The 17,336-nt window shown below is 41.1% G+C and overlaps 1 protein-coding gene across 1 annotated transcript; it reads right to left on the bottom strand.

The window, feature by feature from the left end:
* Positions 1-40: 40 nt before the first annotated feature.
* LOC135333169 (uncharacterized) lies at positions 41-16,850 on the bottom strand. The gene is made up of 21 exons (XM_064528079.1): positions 16,550-16,850; positions 16,238-16,336; positions 15,452-15,550; positions 14,666-14,764; positions 13,880-13,978; positions 13,098-13,196; positions 12,312-12,410; positions 11,526-11,624; positions 10,740-10,838; positions 9,954-10,052; positions 9,168-9,266; positions 8,410-8,508; positions 8,065-8,154; positions 7,329-7,368; positions 6,650-6,982; positions 2,444-5,589; positions 1,484-1,724; positions 1,241-1,362; positions 797-952; positions 637-685; positions 41-420 (listed from the first exon to the last, which is right to left on the bottom strand). Exons 1-21 carry the CDS (start codon positions 16,637-16,639, stop codon positions 125-127), a joined length of 5,652 nt encoding a protein of 1,883 aa, XP_064384149.1. The 5' UTR covers positions 16,640-16,850; the 3' UTR covers positions 41-124.
* Between the last annotated feature and the right edge of the window lie 486 nt (positions 16,851-17,336).

The following is a 17,336-nucleotide window of genomic DNA, read 5'->3' as shown; positions in this document are numbered from 1 at the left end:
GTTTATAATTTTGTGTTAAGAATGTAATTCAGTATAGAAATTCAAGACTCAGACAAAATTAAATCAAGGATAAACAAAAAGAATGTACACAAAAAATAATTATGCGTATATACGTGTGGACAAACTACTTGTACTTGCTATCTAATAGTGTGACCAAGTCAGTGTGTAGTGGGTTGAGTCTGAGAGTGGAGACAAACTCGTGGTACTTGTGGGGGTGGTGTTTGACTACACCCAGCAGGGCAGTGTACAGTCTAGTGGCTTTGTCAGCTTTGATCTCGTTCAGCTCGTTAGTCTCTCGCAACACACGCTCAGTGATGAGTCCGACTGACAGGAAACTAACAGCTAGGGCTTTGGGCTCATGAGAGAGTGACTGGACTATCTTCTCACTGAAGCTCACCAGCACACTGTAGCCAGCGTTACCTGCAGGTGAGAGGAAATGGTTACACTGGAGACCTAAGTACATGTAATGTGAACAAAATTTAATAGCAGTACACAATAGGAGGAAGTGGAAAGGCATGTTGTAAAAGGAGGAATGCGGAATGGAATGGAATATAGAACGACAGATATGAAGAGCAAGCATTAGCTATTTTACGGTTGATACAGTAATACTATACAATACAAGCTATGGCAGCACACCGTGAGTGAGATGACAAATATCAGGAGAGATGTCGCTGGTAGCTTTTGTCTGTAAAGAGAAATCAAATATTAGCTACTTGCGTTTATAACGTAGAGGATAGAACATGTACTGCAACAATTTATACAAAATAAAGTTTTCAATTGTAATATAGTTGCCAACCTTAATGGTTGTTGCAATGTCTCCACGAGCAATGGCGGGAGACTCTAGTGCTCTAACAAGGGCAGACCAGGAGGGGGGAGGAGAGGAGCGCTTCACCCAGTGTGTCAGCATGGCCTCAAAGCACGGCTCAACCCAGCGATAGTCCTTCTCAAGACTCTGTATCGGTACACACAGTGAAACACAGTATTAAATACTTAGTAAGAGCCTCAACATTACGTTGCTATAGTAACCTGTTAAATAGGTTGGTACTTCATACAAGACCACATCAAATATGCAGAGTCAGCATTGCTATAGACACCTCATTCTAAAAAGGTATTATTTAAATGCTCACTATTCAACCATTAAATAACCGCAGCAGTCAATTAAATAGTGCACACACATAATTAGGACTACACTGGGAGAATACACTCAAGGTGGTGGAGGGACACATTCTTAAGGTCTCACCTTCCTAGTTGCATAGTCAATGTCCAGTTCTATAGCCAGGCTGTACCAGTCAGAGCGTATCTCTTTGATCACTTCCTTCACATCTGCAAACAGCTGATCAGTTTCAGAGCTGGAGGTGTTCTCTGTATCAATTGAAATTGTAAATAGATGATTATACATGTACAGTACACACGTAACAATGTATTATACATGTACACATTACACACATTATAATCTGCATACAAGCTCTAACATTATTCTCACCAACACTCTCTTTGAGGCAGTGGTACACGGTGAAGAAATGCTTCTGGTTCTTGGAGATCTCACAACTGATAAAGCCCTTGAAGTGACCATGTGACGAAGCCTTGAATTCCAACTTGTGTTCATCACCATCAATTTCAGGACTTCTTTTGCTCCACTCGAAGGAGAGGCTCTTGTCCCTCAACTCTCGCCTAGAGGCAAAGGGCAGAGCCTTGAGAGTAACATCCTCTCTCAGACTGACTTCCTGTACACAGGGATACGTACTAGTTAATGCACGGTTGCAAGTGCTCTATATATTATGGATATTATTGGCCAATAGCTCGAGGCGAAGCCAAGTGCTACATGATGCTTCGAGAACTTCCGCGAGGCCAAAATATCCATAGAGCACGAGCATAAAACAGTGCATTAACTGGTTTGTAACTTTTAGTTGCTTGCAGCTACCAATAGCTATCGGCTCTAGTATGTAGAATAGCAACTTTCTACGAAAATATTTTGCTATTCCTGATTCTGGAGAGTCTGCAATGGCCTTCAACGTACTGGTAAGCAAAGCTAGCCTTTACTCGAGAATAAAGCCTTTGTTAGAAAGATAGCATTGCTAGAAGCTTATAGAATCACTTAGCTGTACTCGCATTGCAACCATGGAGCAGTTGTAGCTATTATAAAATTCTATGGCTTAAAATCAATTATTTTGACCACCAACCGTGCTCTAACTACCAAAAATTCCAACCACAGAATAATAGAGCACAGTTTCTGTTTACTACAGTTGTAGATCCTAGTCTATGGCATTTGCATAGTTCTTCCTTTGATCTTTGTACAAAAAACAATGTACAATGAATGCTTGCACACATAATATTAATAGTTAAATACACAAAAAACTGTTATAATCTGATACTAAAATTAAATGCTAGTACACAGGAATGGTAATTCTTATAGTGCATACACTGTAACTGTTAGTTCACTTACTTCTGCGAACCAGCATTCTTGGTGAGGACTCAGAGAGACTTTGCTGGTGCATTTAAAGCAGGGATCAGCTCCAGGTGTGAGGAGACAAAGCTTGGAACCATCTTCATGTTTGCCACAGTAGCAGTCGAAGGCAATGATTGGAGTGAGTAGTGGACTGATGTCCTTCATCACCAACAGGAGGGTTGAGAGGACGTAGGAACAAAGCTCGTGCATCGTATGGTCCCTGTCCTGTCGAATAATCCGTATCTCATAGCAATCGACGTTAGCGATAAGGGTAACAAAATGCTTGGCAGATTCGTCAATGTGAAAGGAGACGAGGTTTCTCTTTACTGAGGTATCAGTGGCAAGTTTCCAAGTCATGCCCAGAATTCCAGTACTCCCCCTTGAGACCAATTCACTGATCATGGCACAAAATACTCCAATGGGAACGTATTGGGGTTTGAATGTGATCTTGATTGGAGAGGGTGTATCAATGCCAGTGGGGGGTGGTTTCGTTAGTTCCTCGCGAGATGCACACTTGAGAATAGCGGGGATGAAATATGTCGTTTCAACTTCTTCTGTGGTATGGTCTTCCTCCACTGTTGTGATTTTGGCCAAAAGGTGGGAATGCTCGAGCAGTATGAGCAGCTTCTCAACAGGAATCAACTGGTCTTTCTTCACCCCCTGGTTTTCCTCCGAATGGCATCGAGTGATTGTTTTCAGTAAGAATTGACCCTTGAGTATCCAATTTTTTCTCTCATTATCGTTAAACTGAATATTGCCCTCTTCAGAATGGAGCTCCAGCAGCGGATTGACAACGAGAACACTGAGGCTGTTGAATACCACTTGGGGGTTGCAAATGACAAAGTTTCCAAACCAACCATCTTTATCCTTGATCTCTGGATGATATATCAAAGCTCCGACAAATCGATCAAGGTACCAAACGGTGAATCGAACTTCCTCCTCACTCATCTTTAACCCCTCGGTACCGATACGAATGCATTCTTCCATAGACACAATGTCATACTCTTTTCTCAGTACAACTCCCAACAAAAGCTGTTGTGGGCGAATTCGAAGCTTGGCATCTTTGAAATAGCTACTGAATATGCCATGAAGATGTTCACGAAGAGGTTCCATATCAGAATCAGTGCCTTCATAGTTGTCGACTGCTATGAACTTCTTGTCTTTTGGGTGTGAAAGTAATTTCTCAAACTTGCTGGTAATCTTGCTCACAGCTTCGTTTTTCTCTGTCAACTTTTGCTCTAAGCGGTCTTGGACATCTTTCTTGAAAGTGTCTGAGTTGAGGTGTTGGCTGACTGTTTGCTCAATGGCAGCCATGTCTTCTGCACTGACGTTAGCAGGCTCATCACTCTTCAGTTGAGTCAAAATATTCCGAATTGCTTTCTTTTGTTCGTGTTCATTTAGGCTCTTGTCGGCAGTGGTACTATCGCTCTTGCTGGAAGTGGTGCCATTGCTCTTGCTGGCAGTGTTGCCATCGCTCTTGTTGCCGGTGGTGCCATCGCTCTTGCTGGCAGTGGTGCCATCGCTCTTGCTGGCAGTGGTGCCATAGCTCTTGCTGGCAGTGGTGCCATCGCTCTCGCTGTCAGTGGTACTATCGCTCTTGCTGGCAGTGGTGCCATAGCTCTTGCTGGCAGTGGTACCATCGCTCTTGTCGGCAGTGGTGCCATCCCTCTTGTCGGCAGTGGTGCTTTCGCTCTTGCTGGCAGTGGTCTTGCTGGCAGTGGTACTATCACTCTTGCTGGCAGTGGTACTATCGCTCTTGCTGGTAGTGGTATTGCTGGCAGTGGTGCTATCGCTCTTGCTGGCAGTGGTCTTGCTGGCAGTGGTGCTATCGCTCTTGCTGGTAGTGGTCTTGCTGGCAGTGGTACTATCGCTCTTGCTGGAAGTGGTACTATCGCTCTTGCTGGAAGTGGTACTATCGCTCTTGTCGGCAGTGGTACTATGGCTCTTGCTGGCAGTGGTACTATCGCTCTTGCTGGTAGTGGTACTATCGCTCTTGTCGGCAGTGGTACTATGGCTCTTGCTGGCTGTAGTACTATCGCTTTTGCTGGCAGTGGTACTATCGCTCTTGCTGGCAGTGGTACTATCGCTCTTGCTGGCAGTGGTCTTGCTGGTAGTGGTCTTGCTGGCAGTGGTACTATCGCTCTTGCTGGCAGTGGTACTATCGCTTTTGCTGACAGCTTTTGTGGAGGCACAACATTTCTCGTACAGGAGATCGACTTTGATTTGCATTGCCAGTTCATCCTTGAAAGTACCTATGAGGGTAGCAACAGGCTTAGCAGAGCCTAGATTGCCCAGTTTACTACACTGCTCTCTGTCAATGTCCGAGTCAATCTTGGTATGGTGGCTGATAGCTGACAGGATTTGAGAGACCGTTTCTCTGCTTGTGTACGTTGAATCGTACGGTGTGATCTTGTCCTTTCCTCGTTCGTAGGAGACTTGACACATGTCATCGAGGTCTTTGTCCAGTCGAAAGAATACTAGGAAAATCCCTGCGCCTTTGCTTAGAAAAGGAAACATCTCCACGAATCCAGGCTGCCCACCTATATCGACTAGATTGAGTAGGACTTTGTTCAGCAGCTCTTTAGTGTACTCTCCTGAACCCACAATACTCCGGAGTCTCGAGACAACCTTTCCAACATCTACAGTGGTCACTTTCACGACCTTTTCCGGTGGTTCTGGTGTTGGTGATACCGTTTCTTTGGGTACAGTAGCAGCTTCATCGATCTTGAGTTGAGTTTGCTTCTTTGGGTTAGTGGTTTCTTTTTTGGGCTGTTCCTTAGGTGTACTAGTATTGCTGACAGTGCTGTCTTCAATAGGTTCACAGGACATAAGGTAAGAGAAGATAAACTGTGTTTCTTCCTCTAGACTTGAAGATGCTTTGAATTCAAGCTTTGTTCCAGATTTGTCCACAAAGGCCAATACTTGTTCACACTCGGCTAGTAATGTACTGCAACGTTTCCTTTGATCTTCAGGCAGCAAAGACAGGTTAGTGATGGATCCAACAAGCCGCTGTCGAGTGGTCGTTTTGCCAAGACCCGAGGGACCAATAAAGTGCGTCTTGAGATAATGTAGCTCTATAGTGCCACTTGTGTCGGCCATCAGCTCATCCAGTTTTTTTAAGTAGGTTCGGTTTTGAATATTGACTGTAAAAAAGTAAACAATCGGTAATATTATTGAACCAAAGTAGTGGTAAATAATTATTATTTTTGTGGCACATTTTTGTATCAAAATTGAGGTCCGATTGATATAAATAATGAAAGCACCGCAGGTGCTGATGCCTCGGTGGAGGTGCCAAGCTACATAACATAAAGCTACTAATAGCTAGCTTTTATACACAGATTGATATAAATAATGAAAGCATCGCGGGTGCTGATGCCTCGGTGGAGGTGCCAAAGATACATAACATAAAGCTACTAATAGCTAGCTTTTATACACAGATTGATATAAATAATGAAAGCATCGCGGGTGCTGATGCCTCGGTGGAGGTGCCAAAGCTACATAACCGGCATAAAACTACTAATAGCTAGCTTTTATACACACGCTGATTATAATTATCATGATAAACATTTTTAATTTTGCTGCGCAGAATACACAATCACAGGGAAACTCAAATAGTGGGTAATGATCGACGATGATTGTTGTTAAAAACGATCAATGCCAAAAATTCAAGTCTAAAATTAATGGCTGCCATCAGCAGAGCCTTGCAGCTCTCTTCTCACTCTTGCAGCTACCAATAGCTAGCGTTCTAGTGCAGAGCTAACTATACTAAGTAGAGTAGCAACACTCGGTAAACAAGTTTTGCTACGGACTCTTCTGAAAAGAAAAGGCTGCAATGGCATTCCAAGTAAGCAAAACTAGGCATAACTCGAGAACAAAGCATTATTTTGCAAATCCACAAATACGAAAACATGACTAGAAGCTTATAGAAACTCTTACTTGCATTCATTGATCCTTGAGCAGCTCTAACAGTCTACACACAAACACATTACCCTATACCTCGCTTATACTCAACAGTGCTGTCTAGGAGGGATGTGTACAAGCATGCATGCATGATGGTCACAATCTATAGGGATTGTCTTCTCTGTTGTGATTTCAATATTAATACCGGTAATTATGGATATGAGTCGAATAGCTACTTAGTAGAGGGCTTAGGTGGAGGGTGGTTATCACCTGACATGTAGTAACATGTGTACATGTACTTACGTTGGGTCAGTTGCTGGCAGATTTGATGAGCTGTGTCTCCTTTCCCCAATCTCAGTGCGATATCCAGTAGAGCTCTGTAAGTTGCTTGTGAAGGATTATGTTGTTTCCAGATTTGCAAGCACTTCATCATGGCTGCTTGAGTTCCACGTGATTGGTTCACATCGGCTTGTTCAGCAATAGCTAGCCCCATTGCACTCGAATAAAGTTCCACATCATCAAAAAATAAGGCCAATTTGGGAGTATCAGGGTCATCTATTTCACTGTTGAGTTGCTCGTCAGTCAGATTGTATTGCTCTACTAGTTCTTGAAGAGTGACTCGTTTAGCGGATGGTCCTATAATTATACATTGATTAGTGGCGTGAACAATTACCATAACACCAATGCAGCTAAGCTTACATACTCAATATTGGAGACATAATGATGGTAAGATATGGGGCAGGTGAATTATCTGCAGTATAGAATAATTATGCCTATTAAGTAAGTAAATTATATTCTTTTGCAGAATGAGTAAAACTGAGTCTGAGTTTGGTAAATTACCAGCTGACGTAAGCTAGTTCAGATTATAGTGAGACAAGAACTGTGTTTGGTACAGTAGCGTCACTGTACTTTATATTGACCGCTACTGTAGAACACTTCCACACACAATATTATAGTTATAGCCTTGTTCTTGCTGACATACCTAATTTAGAAGACACCTCTTCTCTGACTGTATCATGGTCCTGTGAAGAGCAATACAATATAATACATATTCCACGCTTCAATTATCCATGCAATGCACGTCTACTAGAATACTAATCGATACTGTACAATATGTACACCTATAGCTTGAATGCTAACAACACCTCTTGATCATCACCACAGATACTAACATGAGCCACAACAATATACAATAATAGGCTATACCGAAAAGGAAGGGGACCAGGCCTCCCTGTGTAAATGGTTGAAACACTTCGCGTTATGATTTTGCGCCCGCAAATATTTTCGTTTTGACCGTACTCGGGTTGTTATTTCAACTATTTCTAGCTCTCCTATCTACTAGCGATCACTCAGGGCTGGGAGGTACTCTAGAGAAGTAAGTTTACACCACCATGACCTCTGACAAGCTCTAAATCCGTTGTCTTTACTCTGTTTTTAATTTTTGTTCACTATGTTATTCATTGCAAATTTGATTTCACAGTTTATGCAACAGCATGTGGTTGTGACGGAGGGTTGAAGAAACGCCTACTACTGTTTTAAGTGGAGTTGCGTACTCTTCCTCTTGGTGAAAGGTTGATTAATGTGTTTTTGATGAATGTTACAGTATTTGTAATTCAGGAACAACAAACTCTTAAACTAAAACACTTATGATCAATGCAGAGGAGGCTAATTGTACCTCCTCTGTGATCAGTGTGTGCATTATTGAGGTATGGACTCACATGTGATTCAGTAGCTTCCTCCAGCAGCTTTATTACTGAAGGGGTAGAGTCAGGTGATTTCTTGGCCATCGTCAGAGGAGTCTCTCCATCCTGTGATGATGACCATATGAAGGGATGAGACGTACATTGTAAAAGGTAAAAGTGGTCTAATGTGTATGACATGTACTTTGCTGACAGAGCGATACTGGCAATGGTAATAGCACATTAAGAGTTATCTGTTAAGGTACAAATGACAGCTCTGTTCAGTCATTAACTACTGTAAGAGGTATAGGTGTACAGTACATGTAAAATTGTTCATTAAGTATAACTACGCAACTATGTACTCTATAAAGTACATGTGCTCACATTATTAGTGGAGAGAGGGGAAGCCCCTGCTGAGAGAAGCTGTATTACTGTATCTTTCCGTCCACTGCGGGCTGCCTCCATGAGCGGAGTGTCCCCATCCTGCAAGAGTGGAGACAGTGACAACACAATATGAATGTAAACTGAACAATACAGACATTCACTGCTCTACATTTCCAACCACATCCTAGAGTGAGAACACAAGCACAACAACCTCGTACAGTACATAAAAAATTAAAACCGGCTGGGACATCAGTTTAAAGCACTAAGGAAATGTACAGTCATGCATGTGATTGTCAGTACATGTACTTAACAATGATGACAGTACACCTACAACAGCATGTATATATACGTATGTACGTCACAGAAAATTTAGCAAATCAGACACCCTACAAAAGTGAGAGCATACAGTAACTTTTGAGAACACATCTGTGCGATAGACCATAAATAAAGTAAAGGAAAGGGATTGGCAAAGAGCAAAAATGCAACTATCCAGCTATGTTATTAAACTGTACAACCTTTTAAGTGCTACGTATCATAATTATTCATTTGTGTACAACATATCCACGAAAACGTATGTAGCCCAGTTCGTCAACTTAGACACAAATAAGCAAGATAAGCGTAAAATTATAAGCAAAACGTAACAATTAAAATACTGGCAATGTGCATAATTGTAAGTACATGCGCAAATATTTCATTTACCAAATGATGAAAATTAATGGTCACAAACATGCTGCCTATAAACACAATCAGATACTCACATTGTCAGCCAGGTCCACCACGGCTCCTGAGGAGAGCAGCTGTCTAACACTATCAGTGTGACCTCCCCTGGCTGCCCACATGAGTGGAGTACTCCCATTCTACAAGAGTGAGAGCATAATAATAACTTTTGACAACACATCTGTGTGATAGATCATAGTTACACTTATTTTTGGAATTTACCATTTGCCCCAAACTGAGTGTGCAGTGAGCGTAGTTTACAGCGCCTAAATCAACTTTTATAACCTCAAAAATATTATGGTGGCGCTTAAGCGCACAGCTATTCTAGTGTTGAGTGCAATCTTTCAGTATGCAGTGGACCAACTGTAGGGTTTGATTTTTCGTCTCTGTATTTTACAGCAGCTCTACAAATCAAATGCATGTGCATAATAAAAGAAAAGCCGACTGCCTTGAGCCTGACATCACAAATAATTACGTCTTTTAATTACAGCAACCGTTGGAGGACTTAAATAATGGAATTCAGTCAGAGTTGGTGCTGTAATTACAAATAAAGTAAGGATTGGCAATATTTACTATAATAGAGTGGTTGCATCTGACGTCATCCATCCACACACACAAAAGTACATAACACTAACTCTAACCTTTCAGCAAGTTAGGTCGTAGTTGAGTGACGGTAGATTAAAATCCACACAAACCAAAATAATAGTCAACCCAATCAATTCCATGGAATGCTTGTCAACAATTATTCAGCATAGAGGTGATTTTAAGGCAATGTCCATGTATAATTATAACTCCTATAGACCATCAGTTTAGTATCAGATACTCACCTTGTTAGCCAGGTCCACCACGGCTCCTGAGGAGAGCAGCTCTCTAACACTGTCTGTGTGACCTCTCCTGGCTGCCCAATAGAGTGGAGTATCCCCATCCTACAAGAGTGAGAGCATAATAATAACTTTTGACAACACATCTGTGTGATAGATCATAGTTACACTTATTTTTGGAATTTACCATTTGCCCCAAACTGAGTGTGCAGTGAGCGTAGTTTACAGCGCCTAAATCAACTTTTATAACCTCAAAAATATTATGGTGGCGCTTAAGCGCACAGCTATTCTAGTGTTGAGTGCAATCTTTCAGTATGCAGTGGACCAACTGTACGGTTTGATTTTTCGTCTCTGTATTTTACAGCAGCTCTACAAATCAAATGCATGTGCATAATAAAAGAAAAGCCGACTGCCTTGAGCCTGACATCACAAATAATTACGTCTTTTAATTACAGCAACCGTTGGAGGACTTAAATAATGGAATTCAGTCAGAGTTGGTGCTGTAATTACAAATAAAGTAAGGATTGGCAATATTTACTATAATAGAGTGGTTGCATCTGACGTCATCCATCCACACACACAAAAGTACATAACACTAACTCTAACCTTTCAGCAAGTTAGCTCGTAGTTGAGTGACGGTAGATTAAAATCCACACAAACCAAAATAATAGTCAACCCAATCAATTCCATGGAATGCTTGTCAACAATTATTCAGCATAGAGGTGATTTTAAGGCAATGTCCATGTATAATTATAACTCCTATAGACCATCAGTTTAGTATCAGATACTCACCTTGTCAGCCAGGTCCACCACTGCTCCTGAGGAGAGCAGCTGTCTAACACAGTCTGTGTGACCATTATAGGCTGCCCAAAAGAGTGGAGTCTGCCCATCCTACAAGAGTGAGAGCATAATAATAACTTTTGACAACACATCTGTGTGATAGATCATAGTTACACTTATTTTTGGAATTTACCATTTGCCCCAAACTGAGTGTGCAGTGAGCGTAGTTTACAGCGCCTAAATCAACTCTTATAACCTCAAAAATATTATGGTGGCGCTTAAGCGCACAGCTATTCTAGTGTTGAGTGCAATCTTTCAGTATGCAGTGGACCAACTGTACGGTTTGATTTTTCGTGTCTGTATTTTACAGCAGCTCTACAAATCAAATGCATGTGCATAATAAAAGAAAAGCCGACTGCCTTGAGCCTGACATCACAAATAATTACGTCTTTTAATTACAGCAACCGTTGGAGGACTTAAATAATGGAATTCAGTCAGAGTTGGTGCTGTAATTACAAATAAAGTAAGGATTGGCAATATTTACTATAATAGAGTGGTTGCATCTGACGTCATCCATCCACACACACAAAAGTACATAACACTAACTCTAACCTTTCAGCAAGTTAGCTCGTAGTTGAGTGACGGTAGATTAAAATCCACACAAACCAAAATAATAGTCAACCCAATCAATTCCATGGAATGCTTGTCAACAATTATTCAGCATAGAGGTGATTTTAAGGCAATGTCCATGTATAATTATAACTCCTATAGACCATCAGTTTAGTATCAGATACTCACCTTGTGAGCCAGGTCCACCACTGCTCCTGAGGAGAGCAGCTGTATAACACAGTCAGTGTGACCTCTCCTGGCTGCCGAATTGAGTGGAGTATCCCCATCCTACAAGAGTGAGAGCATAATAATAACTTTTGACAACACATCTGTGTGATAGATCATAGTTACACTTATTTTTGGAATTTACCATTTGCCCCAAACTGAGTGTGCAGTGAGCGTAGTTTACAGCGCCTAAATCAACTTTTATAACCTCAAAAATATTATAGTGGCGCTTAAGCGCACAGCTATTCTAGTGTTGAGTGCAATCTTTCAGTATGCAGTGGACCAACTGTACGGTTTGATTTTTCGTCTCTGTATTTTACAGCAGCTCTACAAATCAAATGCATGTGCATAATAAAAGAAAAGCCGACTGCCTTGAGCCTGACATCACAAATAATTACGTCTTTTAATTACAGCAACCGTTGGAGGACTTAAATAATGGAATTCAGTCAGAGTTGGTGCTGTAATTACAAATAAAGTAAGGATTGGCAATATTTACTATAATAGAGTGGTTGCATCTGACGTCATCCATCCACACACACAAAAGTACATAACACTAACTCTAACCTTTCAGCAAGTTAGCTCGTAGTTGAGTGACGGTAGATTAAAATCCACACAAACCAAAATAATAGTCAACCCAATCAATTCCATGGAATGCTTGTCAACAATTATTCAGCATAGAGGTGATTTTAAGGCAATGTCCATGTATAATTATAACTCCTATAGACCATCAGTTTAGTATCAGATACTCACCTTGTCAGCCAGGTCCACCACTGCTCCTGAGGAGAGCAGCTGTCTAACACAGTCTGTGTGACCATTATAGGCTGCCCAAAAGAGTGGAGTCTGCCCATCCTACAAGAGTGAGAGCATAATAATAACTTTTGACAACACATCTGTGTGATAGATCATAGTTACACTTATTTTTGGAATTTACCATTTGCCCCAAACTGAGTGTGCAGTGAGCGTAGTTTACAGCGCCTAAATCAACTCTTATAACCTCAAAAATATTATGGTGGCGCTTAAGCGCACAGCTATTCTAGTGTTGAGTGCAATCTTTCAGTATGCAGTGGACCAACTGTACGGTTTGATTTTTCGTGTCTGTATTTTACAGCAGCTCAACAAATCAAATGCATGTGCATAATAAAAGAAAAGCCGACTGCCTTGAGCCTGACATCACAAATAATTACGTCTTTTAATTACAGCAACCGTTGGAGGACTTAAATAATGGAATTCAGTCAGAGTTGGTGCTGTAATTACAAATAAAGTAAGGATTGGCAATATTTACTATAATAGAGTGGTTGCATCTGACGTCATCCATCCACACACACAAAAGTACATAACACTAACTCTAACCTTTCAGCAAGTTAGCTCGTAGTTGAGTGACGGTAGATTAAAATCCACACAAACCAAAATAATAGTCAACCCAATCAATTCCATGGAATGCTTGTCAACAATTATTCAGCATAGAGGTGATTTTAAGGCAATGTCCATGTATAATTATAACTCCTATAGACCATCAGTTTAGTATCAGATACTCACCTTGTGAGCCAGGTCCACCACTGCTCCTGAGGAGAGCAGCTGTATAACACAGTCAGTGTGCCCTCTACTGGCTGCCCTCATGAGTGGAGTCCACCCATCCTACAAGAGTGAGAGCATACAGTAACTTTTGACAACACATCTGTGTGATCATAGTTACACTTATTTTTTGGAATTTACCATTTGCCCCAAACTGAGTGTGCAGTGAGCGTAGTTTACAGCGCCTAAATCAACTTTTATAACCTCAAAAATATTATGGTGGCGCTTAAGCGCACAGCTATTCTAGTGTTGAGTGCAATCTTTCAGTATGCAGTGGACCAACTGTACGGTTTGATTTTTCGTCTCTGTATTTTACAGCAGCTCTACAAATCAAATGCATGTGCATAATAAAAGAAAAGCCGACTGCCTTGAGCCTGACATCACAAATAATTACGTCTTTTAATTACAGCAACCGTTGGAGGACTTAAATAATGGAATTCAGTCAGAGTTGGTGCTGTAATTACAAATAAAGTAAGGATTGGCAATATTTACTATAATAGAGTGGTTGCATCTGACGTCATCCATCCACACACACAAAAGTACATAACACTAACTCTAACCTTTCAGCAAGTTAGCTCGTAGTTGAGTGACGGTAGATTAAAATCCACACAAACCAAAATAATAGTCAACCCAATCAATTCCATGGAATGCTTGTCAACAATTATTCAGCATAGAGGTGATTTTAAGGCAATGTCCATGTATAATTATAACTCCTATAGACCATCAGTTTAGTATCAGATACTCACCTTGTCAGCCAGGTCCACCACTGCTCCTGAGGAGAGCAGCTGTCTAACAATGTCAGTGTGACCTCCCCTGGCTGCCCAATAGAGTGGAGTCCGCCCATACTACAAGAGTGAGAGCATAATAATAACTTTTGACAACACATCTGTGTGATAGATCATAGTTACACTTATTTTTGGAATTTACCATTTGCCCCAAACTGAGTGTGCAGTGAGCGTAGTTTACAGCGCCCAAATCAACTTTTATAACCTCACAAATATTATGGTGGCGCTTAAGCGCACAGCTATTCTAGTGTTGAGTGCAATCTTTCAGTATGCAGTGGACCAACTGTACGGTTTGATTTTTCGTCTCTGTATTTTACAGCAGCTCTACATATCAAATGCATGTGCATAATAAAAGAAAAGCCGACTGCCTTGAGCCTGACATCACAAATAATTACGTCTTTTAATTACAGCAACCGTTGGAGGACTTAAATAATGGACTTCAGTCAGAGTTGGTGCTGTAATTACAAATAAAGTAAGGATTGGCAATATTTACTATAATAGAGTGGTTGCATCTGACGTCATCCATCCACACACACAAAAGTACATAACACTAACTCTAACCTTTCAGCAAGTTAGCTCGTAGTTGAGTGACGGTAGATTAAAATCCACACAAACCAAAATAATAGTCAACCCAATCAATTCCATGGAATGCTTGTCAACAATTATTCAGCATAGAGGTGATTTTAAGGCAATGTCCATGTATAATTATAACTCCTATAGACCATCAGTTTAGTATCAGATACTCACCTTTTTAGCCAGGTCCACCACTGCTCCTGAGGAGAGTAGCTGTATAACACAGTCAGTGTGCCCTCCCCTGGCTGCCACCATGAGTGGAGTCAACCCAGTCTACAAGAGTGAGAGCATAATAATAACTTCTGACAACACATCTGTGTGATAGATCATAGTTACACTTATTTTTGGAATTTACCATTTGCCCCAAACTGAGTGTGCAGTGAGCGTAGTTTACAGCGCCTAAATCAACTTTTATAACCTCAAAAATATTATGGTGGCGCTTAAGCGCACAGCTATTCTAGTGTTGAGTGCAATCTTTCAGTATGCAGTGGACCACCTGTACGGTTTGATTTTTCGTCTCTGTATTTTACAGCAGCTCTACAAATCAAATGCATGTGCATAATAAAAGAAAAGCCGACTGCCTTGAGCCTGACATCACAAATAATTACGTCTTTTAATTACAGCAACCGTTGGAGGACTTAAATAATGGAATTCAGTCAGAGTTGGTGCTGTAATTACAAATAAAGTAAGGATTGGCAATATTTACTATAATAGAGTGGTTGCATCTGACGTCATCCATCCACACACACAAAAGTACATAACACTAACTCTAACCTTTCAGCAAGTTAGCTCGTAGTTGAGTGACGGTAGATTAAAATCCACACAAACCAAAATAATAGTCAACCCAATCAATTCCATGGAATGCTTGTCAACAATTATTCAGCATAGAGGTGATTTTAAGGCAATGTCCATGTATAATTATAACTCCTATAGACCATCAGTTTAGTATCAGATACTCACCTCGTCAGCCAGGTCCACCACTGCTCCTGAGGAGAGCAGCTGTATAACACAGTCAGTGTGCCCTCCCCTGGCTGCCTTCATGAGTGGAGTCCACCCAGTCTACAAGAGTGAGAGCATAATAATAACTTTTGACAACACATCTGTGTGATAGATCATAGTTACACTTATTTTTGGAATTTACCATTTGCCCCAAACTGAGTGTGCAGTGAGCGTAGTTTACAGCGCCTAAATCAACTTTTATAACCTCAAAAATATTATGGTGGCGCTTAAGCGCACAGCTATTCTAGTGTTGAGTGCAATCTTTCAGTATGCAGTGGACCAACTGTACGGTTTGATTTTTCGTCTCTGTATTTTACAGCAGCTCTACAAATCAAATGCATGTGCATAATAAAAGAAAAGCCGACTGCCTTGAGCCTGACATCACAAATAATTACGTCTTTTAATTACAGCAACCGTTGGAGGACTTAAATAATGGAATTCAGTCAGAGTTGGTGCTGTAATTACAAATAAAGTAAGGATTGGCAATATTTACTATAATAGAGTGGTTGCATCTGACGTCATCCATCCACACACACAAAAGTACATAACACTAACTCTAACCTTTCAGCAAGTTAGCTCGTAGTTGAGTGACGGTAGATTAAAATCCACACAAACCAAAATAATAGTCAACCCAATCAATTCCATGGAATGCTTGTCAACAATTATTCAGCATAGAGGTGATTTTAAGGCAATGTCCATGTATAATTATAACTCCTATAGACCATCAGTTTAGTATCAGATACTCACCTTGTTAGCCAGGTCCACCACTGCTCCTGAGGAGAGTAGCTGTATAACACAGTCAGTGTGCCCTCCCCTGGCTGCCGACATGAGTGGAGTCCACCCATCCTACAAGAGTGAGAGCATAATAATAACTTCTGACAACACATCTGTGTGATCATAGTTACACTTATTTTTTGGAATTTACCATTTGCCCCAAACTGAGTGTGCAGTGAGCGTAGTTTACAGCGCCCAAATCAACTTTTGATTGGGTAGGTATTAAATTTATAGCATGACAGCAAAAATAGACTTTCACAGCTTTAGCTCTGCAAACCAGCTTACCTTCACACTGTTGACATCCTCTCCCCTCTTGATAGCATCTCGCAAAGCACTCAAGTCACCAGCCCTGGCAGCACTGAGTATGTCGGCCATTATTATCAGGTAGCAGGTACGCCCATTTGTTGTTTGTTTGCCCTCACGAGATCAAGACCACGCCTTTCTACTGCCACCCACAGTAGAAGGGGCGTGGTCTCCATACAATAGATCAAAGAGCTAGCTAGCTAGCTGAGTTCTAGTATGTGTACATGTACAAGTGGTGCAAGTAGTTCCATACAAGAAGATTCAAGGAAGCTCTGGTGTATTTATCAGGAGGTAAGTGTGAGTGTGATATTAGCTGACACACACTCCATACTCTACTGTGTGCAGGTAAAGTCCTTGAGAACAGGTCATGGCTGAGTGTGGACGGTATCGTTGACTTGTTCTGGGCTGTCATTAACTTCTTTGTCTTGTTGTAAGTTACACACACCCTGATCATGCCAGTGTGTTTCAACCCTTCCCTGCTCTCACAGCTTCAAGACTCTAATAAGCCCTGGAGCTAGTGCTACTGGACCATCACGCAGCACAGACTATAGGCGATCTGGAGTGTGCGTTTATAGTGTCTCTTATACTGTTTTGTTTTGTGTTGCCAATTTTATGCCTACCTAGTACCGTATAGCGCGAAATTTTCGAGGCACTTATATTTCGTGGATTGGCCTCTAAAAGCCATTTCGTTGCACAATGTTCGCGGAATGACTGCTTACCGGAAGCCACGCCTTTAAATATTTGCATGATAGCAGGTAATTCTTATTAA

Source organism: Halichondria panicea, chromosome 3, assembly GCF_963675165.1.
Source record: "Halichondria panicea chromosome 3, odHalPani1.1, whole genome shotgun sequence".
Taxonomy (NCBI): Eukaryota; Metazoa; Porifera; class Demospongiae; order Suberitida; family Halichondriidae; genus Halichondria; species Halichondria panicea.
Note: the sequence above shows the minus strand (reverse complement) of the source record. Positions and strands in the feature narration are given on the sequence as shown.

What these genes read in the sequence shown, in the direction of transcription:
- LOC135333169 (XM_064528079.1), bottom strand. Translation starts at nt 16,639, where the DNA reads ATGGCCGACATACTCAGTGCTGCCAGGGCTGGTGACTTGAGTGCTTTG. An exon ending in TTGACTATGCAACTAGGAAG is followed by an intron (nt 953 to 1,240) that starts GTGAGACCTTAA and finishes GTACCGATACAG; the next exon opens with AGTCTTGAGAAGGACTATCG. An exon ending in TATTTGTCATCTCACTCACG is followed by an intron (nt 421 to 636) that starts GTGTGCTGCCAT and finishes TCTCACCTGCAG; the next exon opens with GTAACGCTGGCTACAGTGTG.